This window comes from Balaenoptera physalus, assembly GCF_965194825.1.
Source record: "Balaenoptera physalus genome assembly, chromosome: 11".
NCBI lineage: Eukaryota > Metazoa > Chordata > Mammalia > Artiodactyla > Balaenopteridae > Balaenoptera > Balaenoptera physalus.
In genome coordinates this window covers 13,604,793-13,624,547 of record NC_138896.1, presented here as the reverse complement: position 1 = coordinate 13,624,547, position 19,755 = coordinate 13,604,793, and the positions used below count along the sequence as shown (strand labels likewise).

Here is a 19,755-nt window from a genome sequence, read left to right as displayed (position 1 = left end):
TGGTCAAGAATGACCAAATACTGTGCAATTTTGAGACAGCACTAATTTATGATATCAAAGCTAAAAATCCTTTTTCTTATCTAAAATTTCTAAAGTGCTTATACATGCATGTATTGTCTGATTTCCTTCTCATTTTGATTTATGATTGAGATTTCAAAGTCTGGAATGTAAATGACTTAGCTAAAATCATTATTGAACTTCTAAAATTCAACTCAGAACAAATATCCAAAATGAAACCTCTTCTGTATGAAGTGCTTAAGCAAAACAAAGTTAGAATTTCCATGGAAACAGCCTGGAACTCTTGAAGGAAAAGAGAGGACAAAAGTAAGCATGAAAATGCATTTATTTATTTTTTGGTTCCTCTGTACCTCTGCCCCTGCAAACTTCAGGCTGTCATCTTAACGAACGCTTTCAAGCCTCAGAGGGAATTAAGAAGAACAATATTTGACAGGAGTGAGGAAGGAGCTAAATATAGTTCCCCTGTGAGAGAAATATATTCCATAATCTTCTCCTCTCCCCTTCCTTCCCCTGAGCAATCTCTCCATCTTTCAATGTGATTTTTGTGCCGCTCTTGCTGTACAGCAAGTTTAGCTGTGACTTGGTTGGGACAGAACGAAGGTAACATGAGATACTTTTGTCCTCTTTTGGGAGGGTCATTTCATACAAGACAACTGCTGAGGTCAATTTCCAAATTAATATTGTATATATTCCCACAGTATAATTTCCATCTGCCTAATAGTTCAGAATATCTAAAATGCTCTCATATCAGTTAACTCATTTGATCAGTACAATCTGAGAGGTAAACAAATCAACTATGTTGAGTACTATCAGCTTACACGTTACCAGGATAGAAGGGTTCAAGATCACCCTGCTGGTAAGTAAAGAAACCAGACCTTGGCCAGCAATTTGGATCTCAGACCATTGCTTTCTCCGACTATACAAATACAACTAACCTCCTGACCAAGGAAGACATTGTGTCATGGGTACTCTCCCCTCTTTATTAGAAATTAAGAACTTTTATTTATTTTAAAAATACATGCTTTAGCATTATAAAGTAAAAATCTTGCCCTCTCTATAACTGCTAATATTGATCAGTAAATACCTCCAAGAAAGGTATAGTCAGGGATACATGGACTTTTGGTTTCCCTGAGTATGGCTATTTTTGACAAGCTTTTCCCAGAACCTATTTTTAATTGATAAATCAAATAATGTTTCATTTTAAAGCTCAGCAATCAATACATGACTTACAGAGGACAAAAGTGACCTTTTGTAAATCTGAAACATTAAATGTTGAACTTGTCTTTTGGAATAATCATTGATGCATTGGCTGAATTAAGTAACTTAGAAAATTATTTTACTGATCCAAGATAATACCTTGGGGTGCAATAAAATCTCTCCCTAGGGATACAGTGGTATCTATTTTCTTTGGAAAATTAAAGGCAGTTAAGGTTGGAGATTACGATGGCTCTAAATAGGATGATAGTCATCATCAAGTACAAAGTCTGGGACCTCCCTGGTGGTCCAGCGGTTTTGATTCCGTGCTTCCAATGCAGGGGACACCAGTTCCATCCCTGGTCAGGGAACTAAGATCCCACATGCCGTGCGGCCAAAAAAAGAAAAAATAGAAAGCATGATGGAATCTGTTATTGTAACTTTCTGCTGCTTATAAGTTTTGAAAACTAATGGAATTCAATAAAAGATATCATATCATGCATTTGGGAAATATTAAGACCAAGGGACCAACAGACAATCCATTCCATAATTAACATAACATGTATACTTTAAGACAATATGACAGTCATTCATTTGATGTTCTAAGACATACATTATTAGATATGGCCACATCATTGTGGACAAAAATTTAAAAATAGTAACACTCCAAGAGGTGACTTCCTCTTGGGTTAGCTTTCACTATAGGGCATTACAACAAGTGCTACCAGTAATCATTTATCTAGATAAATAGTAATATATTTGACTGTGCCAAGTAGTTGATATACTTTAATACTTAAATAACCATTTAAGACAGGTAGTACCGTCCAACATTATAGATGAGAAATCAATAAAAACCTCACCCCAAAAGTGAACTACAAAAAGCAATGTGTTCCATTCACATTGCTAGTACCTGGTACAGGCTAGCACGAAACCTCAGTTTACCTGATCCCAGCATCACTGTGCTACTCCAGCTTCGAGTTGACTGTTCCCCTCTACAGCCCATTCCTTCCAAGCAACCTTCAGGTAACCAAGTATCACTGCCATGAATCGTCCTTTAGGGTTCACTATTGGGGGAGGACCTATATCATTTGCTAAATGTAAGGCAGATACTGAGTTAATGAAATTTACTTAAAAGGTATAAAAGCAGGGCATCTGGGAAGCTTTCTGCTCACTGAAAATGTTACCTGTAAATCACAGCCATTAATTCTAGTTAAAGGGAGAAATCATTCCACTTTTACAACAAAATTAGAAACAACCAATGCAACAAAAGTTTTTAAAAATTATATTTAATACAAGTGAATAGATTAGAAGATCTGAAATGTTATAAAGCAATATACACAATGAATAAATAATTTGCACAGGAGAGTCATGTCTACATTACATAACACTGTCTAGTATGGGAATACTTAAAGTAAATCCAGTGATAATGGAGAAAGTCCATAAAAATGCTAACCTGTCTTCCCTTGTATGAAATTGTTCAAGTATAAAAATCCAATACAGTGTAAAATAGTATTCAATTTACTTTAAGAATAAAAATTGCAAGTATTGCAGTTTCAGAAGAAAAATGTAAAGCAGCATTTAAAAACTACATAAACTACATAAGAAGAGTGTTAAACTAATGAAGTACCAATAAATGAGAGCTACACGAGCAAAAATCAGAGAAGGAAGCATGAAACTAGCAATAGGTCCTGTTAAAAATTAAAAAAAAAAAAACCTAAAAACTAAAATAAACTAAAATGTGTTAATGTAAGAGTACTCTCTTATACAGTGCACATATGAATTTAAATAAATCCAAGTCAACATCTTTAGTTGAATAGGTTAATATTTAATATGCTACATCTAGACCTACTAAATAATTTATGCCATGAGATGAATACATAATTTTACAGTGTCACATCTAAAGTTCCTTTCTTTAGAGTGCAGCATAGTAAAACTTAAAAATAAATATCTTAAATAGCATTACTATTAAGGCACAGTATAAACCACATTATCATTAATTGTTGAAGAATTGTAATCTCATTAACCTTGTTGTCTCATGTACTGTATTCACTAATAAATAGTTTTAAATATGACTCTGAAATAGATACTAAAAAGTGTAAAATTACTTAAAAAGGGAAAAAAATAAATGTCCTTAAGACAGTTCTTAAGGGTTTAGAGTCTGCAAACTTTGCCCACCTTTAATCATAAGCCACGAGTCGACACAATAAATAGAAAGAGAAGGCTGTTGTAGTAAAAGCCTGATCCTATTTCAGAATCAGAATTGCTGACACCAGCAGATACAAGTTTCCCAAAATTGAAACAGGATGGGGAGAGGGATTAGAATGTGACAAGCTCATCAAACAAGCACAAGTGATGTGTTCTTTCCAGAACTGTGTGTGTTATTGATTGTCTGTACAGCTGTTGCACCCATTCATTCCACATCACTTGTTTCACAGTCCCACTCATCCACTGGGTAGATGAGAAAATAGCTTTGGTGCCTGTCCACCATTTCACCCACCGCCATGCTCCTAGATTGATTGTTCGATGCCCATTTTTGAGAGTAAAAACATTACCTTCTTGAAAAAGTTCTCTAGGCCATAGTGACTGCTAAAACTGACAATCAGTGCTTTCACCATTTTTTTTTTTTAAATCTGCTTTTAAATGTAATTCAAGCTACATATTGCTCACTCTGTATTCCCTGGTTCAACTAGATTCAAACAGCATTTTCTAACTGGTAAAAGGCAGTTTGCTTCCCTGATACTATAAAAAGAGCAAAAGTAAAAATCCCGTTATAAAAGTGAAGTTCCATTGTTCCTCCTGCCACCGTTTCGTTGCGGCCTTTTATTTACTCAGGCTCTTTGGGATTGATTTCCAAAACTGCGCCCACTCCCCCCCTCATTCGCATCTCTTTCACGTCTAGAACTACTACTGGAGTATTAAAAAAAATAATCATCATAATTCTGCTTCACAATAGCATAGCTTTTTTTTTTTTTTTTTTAAAGCTGTTAAGTCAATGTTAACTCTTATTAGCTACTGAAAATTGGGAAATCGGGAGGGAAAGAGGAAACAATTCGACTTTGATCAGGTTCTGGCCTATTGCATCCGGTCTGTTTGCAGCTGCTGAGGCTGATACTGGCCAAAGGCAGCGGCGGCGGCAGCTGCGGCGGCGGCGGCCGCCGCGGTCCCAGGTGCGGCGGCGGTGATTGGCTGCTGCACCGCGTAGCCGTAGCCCCCGGCCGTGACGTAGCCCGCGGCAGCCGGGGAGGCTGCGTACGGGTACTGGTCGTAGGCGGCGGCGGCGGCGGCGGCAGCGGCGGCCGCCGAGTACTGTGCGTACGCGGCTCCCGTGTAGTCAATGTAAGGTGCGGTGGAGGCGGCCGCTGCGGTCGGCTGGACGTGCGGGATGACCACGCCAGGCTGCACAAAAGCCTGCGGATAGACATAGTGGGCAGGTATCCTGTCGAGAAACGGAAAACAGAGTCAGGCAGGAGTTGCCTCCTGTCTGGAGCATGGCTTCTGCCGAGATCAGACCAAACTCAAATTTAGTGGTTATTATGAGCATAGGGTTGCCACAATATCGACTTGCCAGTCACCTGTGAAAGTACTCTGGCGGGAGCCCAAATCATGGAGTGCCCCAGAAGGAATTCAACAACGAAAATAGGATACCCTCCCGGCCAGAATTTTGATTCAGGATCATTTTGGAACCAAGAAATGGCATGGAGCCAAAGTTTGGAAAAATAAATCAAGTTTCAGGAGGGCCTCGCGCAGAGGAGGTATTTAATAAATGCTGAATTGAGTTTAAGACTTGAGAAAATTTTGTGGTGAGTTCAACAAAAACGGTTTGGACAATAGAAAAATTCTTAACCGTGAAACCAGGAATCCAAAGGGAATCTGTGATCAATTCCATAAGGGTGATGGCCGGTTTCTCAAAAACTACAGTAAATTTCAACAAAAGCCGTATGTTTATTATCATGGCAACCCTACTGGAAATTGCTATGCAGACTCAGCACACATTAATCTCTCTGCAACCTCAGTCACCCTTATTAAAGATAATAATAATGAAAAGAGAAGCAGGCGCCAAAATAAAAAAGGAGTTTAAAAGATCACAAGTGTGGTAAACACAGCAGAATCACACTTCTCAAACGAACTGTAGTGCAGCTCACTCTATCACAAGAGGCTGTTGTGGGAAGCTACAGAAATGCTATTAACATTCATGGCAGTGATTCCCAAAGAGATGTGCAGCACGCTTTTGGTCTTTCTTTCTTTCTTTTTCTCCATTAAATTCATAAAGACACAAGGGTCAATCAAACCTGTTTGACTATCAGGCAACCGAAGGTCAGCCAGCTTGTTTATCTCTATGCAAGACAGACAGAAGGGGTTTTGGGGAAATGATGAGGTTGAGGGAAAAGGTAGGGTCAGGGAAACACAACTAAATATTTCTAAAATTAATATCAACTTAAAAGGATTACACAATAAGAGTAAGGAAACTTTTTTTTTTGAGCATCTACTAAGTCTTGTTTTATCCTCTAACTCAAGAGAAATAGATTTATTAGCATATCTGTTTTAAATCTTCCCTACTGGTAGATATTTTATACAAATCAATTCTATTATGGTGTATTATCCTGCAAAAGTTCTAGAAAGTGAAACAAAATTGAGTACCTTTTAAAATGATACATTCAGAGGTCACATACAAGACACACTCCAATGGCCTTACTTAAAAGTTACTTTTGTTAAAAAAAAAGAAATCACAAGAGGTATTTTTAAAAAACCATGCATCTCAGTTCTCACTCTTGCGATTCATAACTGCCCAGTTAAAACGCTACCATAAATATCTGATTTATTTTCATCCTTCTTTAGAATAATCTCCATCAAAACCCCCTATATTTCTAAAAATATGACACCATAATGCCATCTGGTTGTTGCCAAAAGCAACTTACAAGAAGTACAAGCACAAGTAACAATCTTCGAATTTTAAAGAACTCAAAACAGAAAACTTCATATTTAGATTATGAAAACATAAATTTTGCTTTGCCTTTTCAGAGTTTTACTGAAAGCACTCATTAACCAACATCCATGGAAAAGATGAATTTATCACAGAGGGTAGTGAACTTTGACCCCAATGATAAAAATACACTCAATTTTACTAGACTTGTAGCTCTTTCCCAGTGCCAGGAGAAACGACGTCATCAAGTGTTTCTGAGGACACTTAGAGATGTTCTTAATTGCTTGTCAGAAACCAGACGGGTGGTCATGCACACACTCAGAACTTCTCTGCAGGTCAGGTGACTGGCTCGTTCAGAGCGACAGGTGTGGCTTTATGAAACACCGTCCCTGGAGGCCGCCGTGTCCACGATGTGCAGACACGGATAAGAAAGCCTTACTCATGCCAGTTTACATGTGGTGATGGACAGCAGGGGCTGCAGCCGGGCTATTTTTGATCCTGTCATGCGACAAGGGTTTCCAGCGGGTAAAATGTCTTTATAAGGCCAAAGTAAAACATCTATCAGCTCCAAAGGCCAGCCAGTATGAATCTCACTGATACTGAAACATTAACCCCTGTGCTCCCAAAGTTCCAAAGACAATACGATAGTTGCTAGGCTTGTATCTCTAAATAAAGGTGGTAACTGAAAATAAGTTTAGCCTACAAAAAGGCAGGATAAAAGTGTGTGTGTGTGTGTGTGTGTGAAGAATGCTTTAAATGATACACAGGCAGTGTTGCTTACAGGACTCTTGTCTCTGCGTTTATTTTACATTAATAGTTTTCACTTGAAAATGCCAACCAATGAGTATAAAGTTCCTTGGAATATCAGAAACCTACATGAAGTCTGGCAAGGGTTAGGAAGCTATCTAGCAAGCAAATGAAACCCTAGAGTTTTTAAGTCTTAGGGAAAGGAGAATCCAGAAGACCACGGAGAGACTAAAATAGTTCAGAAGGCAGCAGAATCCGACTAAAGGGTGAGGTGGCACTTCTGAAGCAATTCCTGTATTAGGAGCTCTTTTAATAGTCTGCGGAACCCATTAAGGCAATTTGGGAATCTCCCTCCTGCTAGAGAGCTACCAACATCCTTTCCCTCAGTGAATCATAGAATGTAAATGCCTAGCAGAAATAAAAGCACAAGAGCAAGGCCGACACCTCGGACAACTTTCAAAGAAAATTTACTATGTTTTCCTTTTCTTCCTATCACTTCAGGTCCCTCTGGCATCTCTCTGTGACTTTTGACATCCTAAAGGGTTTCCTCTTTCAACCTATCACATAAACTGCTGACACAGGCTGCATCTCATTCACTTGTTTAAAGTAACCTAGGTCCCTAACATCCTACCAAACTAAGTGCAAACTTCTTAAACTTTGGCATGCCAGGCCTTTTATACTTCTGGCTCCAAAATACTTTTTCCAGTATTTCTTCTCACCTTTCCTTGAACCCAGGTCAGCTGGGCTCCTCAATGTTTCCTGGACATACCACACACACCTAGAGCTTCACCTTCGCTCGTGACATCCCTCTGTCAGGGATGCCAATACTCACTCCATCTTTACCTGTTGAAATCGCAATCCTATCTACCCTAGCTCTACCACTCACCACGTGTAAAGCCTTCAGGAATTTGCTTCACCTTTTTAGTCTCACATATTTCTCATAAGTGAAATGAACCTAGTATTTCCAATCCTAGTATTTCCAACCCTGAATTGCTGTGCATTAAATAAAATTATCTATGTGAAGAGCCTACAGTGAGGAATATATTCATGGCAAGAGTTCCCTATCCTCCATCATAGTTTAAAATCTAGGTCAGCTTCTACCTCTTGCATGAAGACTTCCTGGATCCTACCAACCTGATGTCTCTCTGCCTTATCTGAAGCCATATAGACAGCCCTTCTGGGCGCTTCTCAGTTTTCTTACTAGATTATAAGAGAGAGCCGAGTTGTGTCTTCCGGACTACAGCTTGACACAGAGGAAAGAACATGGCTTTGGAAGCCATGATTCGGAACCTAGAACCAGACTCTATCACTTAGTAGTCCCTGAGGGAAGTTAACCTCTCTGCATCTCAGTTTTTCACCCATGGAAAGGACATTAACAGTGCCTTCATCAAATAATTACTGTGATAATTAAATTATATAATTTATGTAAATCCCTTATCAGTACCAGGCAAGTAGCAGGTGTTCAGTTAATGTTAATTACTGTCCCTCCTGCTCCACTTAGTGGACAGTATAATACTTATTATGCGTTAACACAATTAGAGTAAAACTTAGCACTTAAAGGAGTACTAAGTAAATATTTAAGTGTATTTCAACGTGATCTAAACTAGCCCGGAATTTTCTACTCACAGACCCATAGGCTCTCCTCTCCAACGTTTCAATAAGAAAATGATTCTTTCAAATATAAAATATTTATAAGATATTGTTTAGCAAATCCACACATTTCTGTACATCTGCCCACTGTGTTACATCAGAAATTCCTTCAGGCCAAGGTTTTTCTCTTTAAAGGCCCAGAGTAATCTGGGGGTCATTTAAAGACCATATAAAAAAAATAGTTCCTAGAATTTCAAACAGGTCAAGTAAGATTAAAAATTCTCAAGCTTCTTTCCAGGCCTAAAAATAAGAACATGTGGCATTCAAATAGAATTTAGGATGACCAGGTGTGATTTGTTAGGTACAGACTCTGGGAATTAGAGCAGTGTTAAGAATCCCTTAAAAAAGAAAGAGAAGGCTTGCTTGGTCTATTTGGAATGCTATCTATTTCTAATAAGAATCTCAAGTTCAAACAATTTATGCAAACAGTAATAATCACCATCCTTTATAAAGACAGCTAATATTAGAAGGGATGAAAAACCAAAGGTTACTATCAAAATAGGCTTCATTTAAAATTTCCATATGACACATCTTATTCTGGTTGTTATTGCCCTTGTGCTACTTTCTTTCTCAAGGATCTGTAAGGACTACCACAGCCAGTCCAAATTTCTATTCTAGCTCTCAAGACCCTCCATAAGAGTCTGGTTTCTCCATGAGCTGAGTCTTTTCTCCTCTTTGCCTTCGCTGATGCTCCCCTCATCTTACAGCCTTTAGACATGTCCCTTCTTCCTTTTACCTGCCCAGGACCCACCCACTGGTCCAAGGCTAGTTCCAGTCTTCACAAAGCCTTGTCCAACTCCTCCAACTTACCCATTTTCTTGCTCTTCTGAATTCCTTTTGTACTTAAAATAATACCAAGTAATTTAGCAATTAATAGTTCCTGACTCGTTTGTGTTAGTTTGGCTTCCCAAACTAAAGTGCAATCTCCTTATTTTGTACCATCCACTAGCACAGAGAAAAATACTCATGTGCTAATACCGGTTGATCGATTTAGCTGTATAACAACTGTCTCAAGATTATTAATGTGAGATCATGACTAAGTTCACCATCACTTCTTAAGATGGATGTTCTCGTCCCCAATTCTACCTTAAACATAGTCTAGACCAATGAGAGGGGGATCCACAGAAGTAGTTGGACACATCAACCCACTGTTTATCATCAGTATCCGGAATGGTTTGGCTGGGGCATTGATAAATTGTTATGGGTATACGAAGGCCCTTTCTAATCATATTGGACAGAAGACTCTTCTACGGTTTAAAAAAAAGTAAGGGTTGTCAGTAAGTGAGATCTCGATATGGTAAAGGAAGGTTATAAAGAAGGTATTCATGGAAAATATAACTTGACTCTTGCAAGTCAAATTATTATTACTTTTTTGGATCTATTCTTGGAGACACATAAGGTAGACATCTATCTTTGTAGATAGAATCCAACCTTCCAGGTTACACATGTAGATATTCAGGTGCTAAGCTAGAAAAGAAACTGTTGTTGAGAATGAAACACTTCTAAACAGTTAGAATATTTAAAAAGAGAGTGTAAATCTCTGGCATTAGAGTTACAACCATGTTGATCAGGTAGAAAACAGCCAAAACAGACCCTAGGTGTTCGGAATAAATTGAGGTAGTTGGGGATCTCCCACCCATATTGCGTCAGAATGGAAGGGAAATGAGGGAGCTTGGATGAGGAAAGCTGGTAATCACAGAACCCACAGAACACAAATATAAGCAGGCTGTTCACCTGAGTCAGGTCTGAAAGGTGAAAGTTAGTGCTACTCTACTCAAAAAACTGGCCAGTGTTAATGAAATCTGATGAGAGTTGTTGAACCTTTACATTAGAAGGCCTAGAAGTGGATATACATTGCCAAAGAAAGAACCCCATTCCCAGAAAAACACCCCAGTAAAACAGAAACTTAGGACATGCAAGCGATGAATCTGTATTCTTACAGAGGGAAATCACACCATTTAGCACTCACTACAAAAATATGGTTAAATGGAAGTCACAGGCTACAGCTTAAAAGCAAGGAAAAAAAAGGCCCTTTGCTTCCCATGGCAAAGTCAAAAGTCAACACCCGTCAACACCACCACCAAAACCAAAAACACAAAGAGCCCCTTCCCCGAGGAAAAGAAAACACTTTCACTACAGCTCTTTTCAATTAAGTAAAAAAGCACACAGTTTAGCTATCAACACCACTTCATTACTGTAATAAATAAAATAAAGCACACGGAGGTCTATTGACTATTGTGAAAAATAAAACAACAACAGCAACATCCATGCATCGTTAATCACCATCTGAGCTTGTGTGTCTGAGTCTACTGGTTACAGAGTTTAATTCCAAACAGAACTATTCCACCTCTTATCATCGTATCCTTCTGATCAGTTAGCTTAACTGTATACGAGCCCTGTCAGGTTAGAAAGAGATAAATACAATTGAGTCAAGTTGAACAATAGTAATGGTGTTGGGACACAATTGTCTGGTACACAAGTCATACCTGGTATTTTTGTTTTGTTTTGTTTTGTTTTGTTTTGTTAATCATGAGCTCAAATGTGTCTGTTCTGGAGGCTGCATACTTGGTCAGATAACTTGACTCATCTAAAAATATTTATTTTATCAGCATTCAAAATACACAAACATATATAAATATGTATAACCAGGAACAATCTGTGACATGATGGTCTTATCTGGATATAAAAAAGAGGCAGGTTAACAAATGATATCCGTATTGAAACTTAGGAGGGCCTGATTAATTGACTTACCCAAAAGGTCTTTGTATAAGGGCTGGATGAAGCTGTTGAACACCAAAGGCAAAACCTAACAATAAAACATACCACATTCTCTATTTGTGCATGGTTAGGCATTTATTACTTCTACATATAAAATGCAATCACACCTTTCACTTAGAAAAGGTAATCATTCTTTTAATACTTTAGAGAAAATATTATACATATTTTTAAAAGTCATTTTACTAATGTTATTGTTGATCCAAATAAAAATTTTAATGGGCTACAAGTGGAAACTAAAAATGATCTGCAAAGTTTAGTTGACAGACACAGAATAAGACCTTAGAAAATCAGACATAGAGAAAGTTCTTGTGGAATGAAACCAAGAACAATAGGACTTGATAATGAAGTTACATGTCACAAATCTTCCTGCAATTCTGAATCATGATCTATAAAAAAGCCTTTTTAATTTGGAACATTCTGGAATGCTTTGGACAATGCTTTGGAAGATTCTGGATTTTATAGATTATAGTATTAAAAATTCACAAAACAAACTCTTCTTTCTTTTCTGGATAGCGTACACAGACACACACACACACTGTATTAGACAAATACATGTTTTTTAATGCTCACAAATATTTGCACATGCACTCCCTTTCTTGACAACCTAGTTTCCTAGTAAATCTGTTTGGGTTGAAGTGTCCACCTCTTTCCAAAATTTCAGATGCACAGACTTAAGAATGAAGAGTACACGACTTAATCAAAGTTGCATGCCCAAGAAAAAGATTACATTTGTTCAAGAGTCGATTCACAATTATTTGTGCTCGTGCAAAGGGCAGTGTTGTAAACCATTCAAGAGGTCATGTTTTCACATAAACAAAATTCTCTCCCTTCTGGTGACTAATAGCTATGTGACTCTGGAGTAAACCCTTTCTCATCTCTGCAGCAATTTCTTCATCTGTGACATAAGGCTCCTGGAGTGCATGAAATCGCTTCATCCTCTTTCATTACTAAGATATTCTGGGACTTTATTTTGAACATTGACCTGCCAGGAACCACCACCCCTATGCTTCTCTTGGCTCAGTGTTCCAGTTGAATTGCCCGCTCTGAACACAGGGCAACGGGTGGCAAAAGGAGAGACAACACTAAGAAGTATAACCAGCTGGAGTTGACACATTTGGCCCATAGCATCCACATGTGAATGATCTACAAGTGGCTAAAACCCAGAAAGTGGAGAGTGAACTATGGTTGTATATAGGAAACAGATGAGTCAAGCTCAAGCCTGAGTGTGTGCAAACTGAACTGACCCCCAAGATCTATTTTTTGCCCATAGGTACATTTCAAGTCAGGAAAGGAGTGTTTACAACTCTCATCTACCTTTAATGCCTTGGTAGAATAACCAGCCACAGCTCACCTTTACTAAACATCTACAGATTCTCAGGGAACTAGTGTCTTCCCAATCAGGGATTCATTCTATTCAGAAGTGGGGGGTCCCTAGTTGGGAGTGGGGCGTCGAGGGACATTGCTCACCTGGTTGCATGATCCTTGGTTTTGCTCCCAAGTATGCCAGATTCACATTGGCCTTCCTGCCATCAATGATGGGGTTGGGATCCTTGCAGGCTCTTTCGGCAGCAGCCCGGTCAGCCATGGTGACCTTAGCAACATACACACACAGATATACACACAAAGCTCTAAATCAACCCCTGAAGAAACCAACAATCGCACTGGAGAAGTCATTCGTGTTAATAAAACTGAGGGGCGGGGGGGTCTTAAACTTTTTCTTTCTTTTTTTTGGGGGGGGGCTGGAACTTATCCCTTGATCCTCCATCCAAAACAAAACAAAACAAAAGAAGAAAACAGAAAGGGGGAAAGAAAGAAACACCGCCCTCCCACCCCCCAAAGTTCTAAGGGTGCTAGTAGGGCCTAGTAGAGATTTGGAAGCCTGAATTCTGTCTTAGAACTCCTCCAGATTCCCCCTCCGCCGACCATTCCCCAGGTCCCTACCCGGCCTGAGAGGCACTGTTTGCTTTAAAGAAAGACTAGCCTCACATCCGGCCGGTGTTCCCAACCCCGCAAACACTCCCCAGCGACAATAGCTATTGTCCTACGCTGGGGCTCCCGGCTCCTCGGCGGCTGAATTTGCTCGCTGAAATCTCCAGGAAGGTTACTATGCTCTCTTTCATTTCGGCAAAGAAAGAGCCAGAGGTTCATCTTTTAAAAGAACTCATCTTTGCAATTAAAAAAGGGTTGGGGAGGGGTGGCATAAGAAGAAAAGCCCCAGACCTCCTGGGGTGTCCCCTCCCTGCCCCAGCCGGAATGCCAGGAAGACACACGCATTTTTACAAAGCAACAGCGCGCTTAACGACCGGCCTCCAACCCGGGAGTGCAATTCGAAGGGGCTACGGCCCCTCCCTCCCAGACCTCCGCACCCCCAAATCCGGCAGTCATTACAGTTCTCTCCCTCCACCCCTGCTCCGCCTGTCCGCCGACACCGCAGCGCTCTCGGTCCCCTCGGAACCCCGCGAGGCAGGCGCCGGCCCTCCCTCCCCAGCTCCGCCGCGCGCAAACTTTCAGTTCAGCCGGGAGCGAAGGGGCAGCGCCGGTCACGTCCGCTGGGGTCCTCGCGCGGCCACGCCGAGCCCCTCACTCCCAACTCCGACCCCTCGGGCCAAGCGCCACTCTGTCCCTCCCCGCCCCCGTGGTCCTCTGTTTCCCCGCCAAGCTCTTTATCGCCCCCTCCACCACCATCCCCATCCACGCAACTTACAAATCCGTAGCCCCGGGACTTGCCCGTCTGCCGGTCGGTGATGACCACCGCCTCCTCGATCTCGCCGAAGACCTCGAAGTACTTGCGCAGGCTGGCGTCCGTGGTGTGGTAGGGCAGCCCCCCGACGAAGATCTTGGTGTACGTCGTGTCCTTCTGGGTCGTGTGCATCTTCGCGCCCGCCCCGCGGCTCGGGCTCCGGCTGCGGCTGCGGCTGCGGCTGCGGCTGGGGCAGCGGCTGCGCCTCCTCCTCCGGCTCCGCGTCTCCCGCACTCTGGCGCGGCCGCCGGGGGCTGCGGGCGAGCCCGGGGGCGAGGGCGGCGGCGAGGCGGGGGCGAGCGGCCGGGGTCGGCCGAGGGCGCGGGGCGCGCGGCTGCCGAAGTCGCCAGCAGCCCCGGAGACCTGACTTCGCTCTCTCCTCCCGCCCCCCCTGCCGGTCACGGTAAAATTCTCCGGATCGTCTGGGTTAGGCTCCGGTTCTGTAGGATGTGCAAACGGTTTCCACTCACCCGGCGGGGAGGCCAAAGCTGAAAAGGGAGGGTGGTCCTCAAGCGAAGAACTGGGTGCGTTTAGAGGTAGAGTTTTCTTTCCTAGAAATTAGGTAGGTGTCTCGGGTGCGGCGCGGGGAGGGTCGGCGATGAGAGCGTCCGGGCGCGAAGGTGGGCGGGCGGGGGGCGCGGCGGCGGCGGGGCCCGGGGCGGGGGACTCCGCGCGGCTTCGGCTCGGGTTCCGTCCCTCCCGCCGCGGAAGCTGGAAGACAAGTGGCGAGGACGCCTCTCCCCCTCTCTGCTCCCTTCCCCCGCTGGCCGGGGGTCGGCGCCTGGCTGGGGAGGGGGCGGGCCGGACGCCTGCGATTGGCCGCGGCCGCACCTGGGGCGCCCTGCGCCGCCGCCCCCCAGCTGTTGGGAACAGCTGCTTCTCTCCCCGCGCGGCGCGGCGCTGGGCCGCCGGGCTCGGGCACTGGAGCCGGCGCTGGGGTAGCGCTGGGGAGGGCTGGAGGCGGCTTGGCTCTCGGCGTCGCCTGCCCTAACCCGTCAAAGTCCTAGGGACTCGGCGCGGCCCCAGCCGGGACCCGGGTTGCGGGGATTGCGCCCGAACTGGGAGCTGTGTCGCCTTCCAAAACGGCGACGCGAGGTCTTTGCGCTCGGCCTCGGCGACAGGGCCGGCGACCCGCACTGACGAGCTGGGGGGTGGCGCGGATGCCTGGGGCGGTTCGCTGGGAGGCCAGTTCCCTCCCGGGCGCGGGGGCCCAAGAGCTCCGCCAGCGATACCGGAATTGGATGCTCCCGGGTCTGGAGAGTGAGAAGGAGGGCCCCCAACCTTCCTTGACCCCAAAGAGCCGGTGCTGGGGAGAACCAGCGAGGCAGAGCCAGGAGGGAAAAAAAGCTTTGGCCCTCGGGTGCGCTGCGGAGAACCACTAGCTTTCATTGCTCACCGCCCATCCAAGCTAAGTAACCGTAGACACCTGTCTATCAGACACCGCTTTCTATTTCAAAGGACCATAAATTAGTACTTCACCTCACAGTCACCAAATTTGTGTTACCTCCTTAACTTATTCCTCCCTAACTATTCGGGAAGATTGGTACAGATTTCTCATCATAAATCCTCCCCCCCCCCCAAGCAGAGAGTTAATTTCCTTCTATTTGAATTGTAAGGATGTTTAGTGACTTGATCTCAACTGTCTTATCAGGATATACAGTAATTGTAAGAGGTGTAATTTTTGAAATCGACTTGTTACATAATCACTGGTTTCTACCAGCAAACGTTTACAGCATTTGTAGAAATACAGACTTTAGTGCAGCCCACATATATTTATTTTTTATATCAGCTTTTGGCAACTTCTTTTTATCAAGAGTACCTTCAACTAGGCTGTAAGATCATGGTCGTAGTTGAGGTTTGGATGAAGATATTTAATGTCCCCCACCCCCTACTGTTGGCATACAATTTGCTTTTACGTCATTTCCACCAGGAGTGTCCACTGAAGTCCACCCAATAACTGCCCCTGGGCTGCAACATTTATTCTCTTTAAAGCAGTTCAGTATGTTAACCTATTAGAGAGGCACATACTTCTGTTCTTCTTTCCAGGGCACCTCTGCAGTCAGCCCAAGAGGATGAGATATATTGCATTTGCAAAAGCTAATAGGAATGCAAATATTCTTGTGCAAAAGGTTGAATTCTGTTCTTCCTCTTGCTGACATCTGCATGAGGTTGACCTTTTGAGGTCATCAGTTTCTTTAAGTTTGAACCCCCAGCAGGAGATAGAAAGAAAGAAATCTAAAGTTTCTTGAGAAAATGTTTGTAAAATCCAGTTGAAGAAAAATATTTTACAGACATATGAGAGCCAGAAAGTGAAATTGTAAACACCCTCTCCTCATTGCTTAAGTAAAATACAGGTTTAAAAGGAACTCTGTGTACTGGTACAATGAAAGATGATTTTTTAAAATTAGAAAAACAAAGCAGGCCACGAAACAGAGGAGGTGTGTTTTTTTAATATTCAACATCCATCTTGCGGTGTCACTTAAGAATTACTGTACTTAGATGAGGCTCAGGCAAAACATCTTTGCGAGGGGAAACTAGTTACAGAGAAGAGTGACTTTGGCTGTCTCACTTCTCTTCCTACCGGGACAGGAGCCCACCCCAGAGGGACTGTGATAAAGGGCAGAAGAGCGTCTGGGAGGGTAGCCAGAAGCTCCAATGTTCACTAGGTAAAGTGGTGAGATCTACAAGGAAATTCTGATCCTACGCTGGGATACCTGTGTTGTAGAACTTGGCTTCTGGAAATAAGATGCTTCCCTGCCATAGTCCTAGAGAAAATAATGCAGCCACCCTCCCCCTACCCCATGTAACTCCTGCCTGGTGTGCTTTTATTCCTTCAATCCAACAGTAAATTTATAGCTTCATTTGAAACTTCCCTCATTTTGTATGAAATGATACCTGGATATCCCTGATTTTGAATTCCAAAGATAATTAAAGCATTATCAATAATCTGGTGTTATGTGATTCACTGAAAACAAAGGTTAAGAGGAATGGAGCTTCCTTATTTTCCAAACCAATCTGAATAGAAGCCATAACTCATACCCGGTTCTGCTTGACAAACCATTGAGTGCCCCCCCCCAAAGGCAGGCACTGGGCTAGGGCCAGGCGTTACTGACGCTGGGTTTGTGTGACATCTGCACAAAGGTGGGTACAGTTATTATGGCCAGATACATTCTCAGTGGATTTATGAACCTGAGCCATCAGACCATGTAGCCTTGGGGGCATAAAATCTTTCTGAATTCAAAGTTTCAAGGTTATTAAGTACCAAATATTTCTGTATAATTACCCAATACAAATTCAGGTTTGAAAAACAATACTGGGGTAATCCTTTTGCTTGCTCAGCTGCTTTTGGCAGAGAAGAACGCTTGTATATTCACAGACCTCGTGCAATATGATGTGTGCCTCTTTGGAAAGAAAGAGCCATAAAGTACTTTAAAAGTTATAAATAGGTTCCACGTTTGTCATATCCAAATGACTACATATGGATAGCCCTGAATCCTTGGTTCCTACTCCATGGCAAGATCGATATGACTTTATTACTTACAGTAAATTATTGTCCACTTGGTTCAAAATCTTTATCTGACTATTAAAAGCCAAAACCAAAGTTACAAGTTTCACATTCATTTATATATTTTCTTCCTCCCCCCACCCCTTTCCTCTTAAATTAATCATGGAAATGAACTCCAGGCCCAAGGCTTATGAAGAATGTTGAGAAAAGAGGGTAATAGCATTTCATGAAGGGAGAGAAGTACTATCCCCACTTACGGTGGTGCCTGTTCCAGAGGTAGTACATTGCTCTGGGCAGCAAGTCTCCTCCACGCAGGGTTGGCCTCCTAGATGTTATTGGATCTCCCGTAGGTCAGCTAAGTCCTCCACAGGGTTCTATACACATGAACACTGAAGAAATATCTACTGAAGAGAACTGCTGTCTTAAAGATATCTACTTGCATGCTTGATGAGAGAAAATACATTCTTAGCTAGAACTAACCACTTGTAAAGTATTTAGGCCAGGCACTTTTTTTTTTTTTTTAATTTAGGAAACAAAAAAATGGCTCCCACGAAATCTTTTGTTTTGGTTGTTTGGAAACGTTTACTTATTTTGAGAGTCTGTGTGAGCACTCTGATGTAAAACTAACAGGTTTTCTGCCCTTTGGAGAGGTCCCATGATCAGATGTATTTCTGTTTCTCTGGGTGGGTTGGTAATTTTCTCTTAGTAACAGATAACAAATGTGTGTAATAGGTTATGCTGCTATTTTAGGGTGCAGAAGAGTTGGCAGTCAGAAACCTAGTCAGTTCAGCTCAGATCCACCTCTGGGAGAATTCTAGTCATGCTGCATTAAACCACATCTAAGCTGGTACGTAAAGTGAAATGGAAATTTGTAACTGTAATTCAATCATGAAAATCATAATGCCTCTTTCACATCAAGCATCCAGAAAATAGAAAGCGGAATAGGGTCACTCTGGAGGACGAGGGAAGGGCAAAAATGAAAGCGGGGGCACGGAGGGGTGGTAGTGGAGGGGGACAAAAACATTCCCTGCCAACCTCGCCCTTGGGACAGTTTCACTCTGCCCATGTAGAAGTGGCTTTAAGTGTATGCACACTTTACATTCTAGTATATAAATCTGAAAGGAAAGGAAGAGAAAATGCAAACATTTTAAACCCACCGTGTGTGTCTTCACATTTTAAGTTCAGGGTGTACTTTGGTTCTAAATCTTTAAACAGTGAGCCTTGGAGCTGCCAAGTTATTTTAAGGAGCTGAGGAGCTCTCCAAATGTACTGAATGACTGTCTCTTGATGACAGATTCATTCTAATGCTGTTGCTGGGAGGCAGAGGACACTGTGTGGTGGCAATAGCCGTGGATCCCAAAACAGGAGACCTGGGGCCTGGCCCAAGCAGTCGTTAACCAGCTCCAAGACCTTGTCTGGTTTCGTCATTAAAGAGTACATATGTGGTTAGAAAAGCCTGTGACAGTCCTCGCTGAGCAAATACGCCCTAGAATGGAGGATGCCAGTCTGACCCTTTATTTACAGATGTTTGGAGGGTCACCTTGGAATCATGAGACAGCCCAACGTTGGCACTCAAGTGTTATTTATTTACTTTTAAAATATAAACTACGTGAGCTTATGTTGTACGATGGATGTTTTCCCTGCTAACAAAGGAAAGGCCTATTTATGACAGAAAATTATGAAAAAGCGTAAGACATACAAAGAAAATCAAAATCACCCACAATTCTACCCAGAATAACATAATAGTTTACAGTGTCTAACATCAGGTGTTTCTTGTACATAAATATACGCTTACATGTGTGCTTGGAGTTGAGAAAGCTGAGGCCTAGAGAGAAATGGCTTCTAATAGGTCACATATCTAGCAAAGGATGCAACTGGGATTCAAATAAACCCTATTTTACATGTGAAAAAAATTTTTGTTAAATTTACATGTAACTTAGACATACTCAGTTGCACAAATCTAAATGTACACGTGCATATACCCGTGTAACCGGTACCCAGATCAAGATGTAGGCTGTTGGCATCTGAAGTGGAGGCAATGCTGTAGGACTGAGCCCTTGACCTGTGGGGTCTGTGCTGACTCTGGGTAGTTAGTGTCAGAATTGAATTGAGTTGTTGGACACTTAGCTGGTGTTGGAAAAGACACCACTCTTTTGGTATCAGAGAAAAGCAGACGGAGACAAATCACGTCACAAGGGTCAT

At 42.4% G+C, this 19,755-nt stretch overlaps 1 protein-coding gene across 1 annotated transcript; it reads right to left on the bottom strand.

The window, feature by feature from the left end:
- Positions 1–2,478: 2,478 nt before the first annotated feature.
- On the bottom strand, positions 2,479–15,303 carry RBM24 (RNA binding motif protein 24). Its single transcript, XM_082415286.1, has 4 exons — positions 14,013–15,303; positions 12,776–12,899; positions 11,282–11,336; positions 2,479–4,648 (listed from the first exon to the last, which is right to left on the bottom strand). Exons 1-4 carry the CDS (start codon positions 14,178–14,180, stop codon positions 4,285–4,287), a joined length of 711 nt encoding a protein of 236 aa, XP_082271412.1. The 5' UTR covers positions 14,181–15,303; the 3' UTR covers positions 2,479–4,284.
- Between the last annotated feature and the right edge of the window lie 4,452 nt (positions 15,304–19,755).

Bases quoted from the DNA above. Each gene is read 5' to 3' on its own strand.
- RBM24 (XM_082415286.1), bottom strand. From the start codon at position 14,180: ATGCACACGACCCAGAAGGACACGACGTACACCAAGATCTTCGTCGGG. The intron at 11,337-12,775 runs GTGAGCAATGTC...TTTTATTGTTAG, and splicing joins ACCAAGGATCATGCAACCAG to GTTTTGCCTTTGGTGTTCAA. The intron at 4,649-11,281 runs GTAAGTCAATTA...GTTTCTCGACAG, and splicing joins CTTATACAAAGACCTTTTGG to GATACCTGCCCACTATGTCT.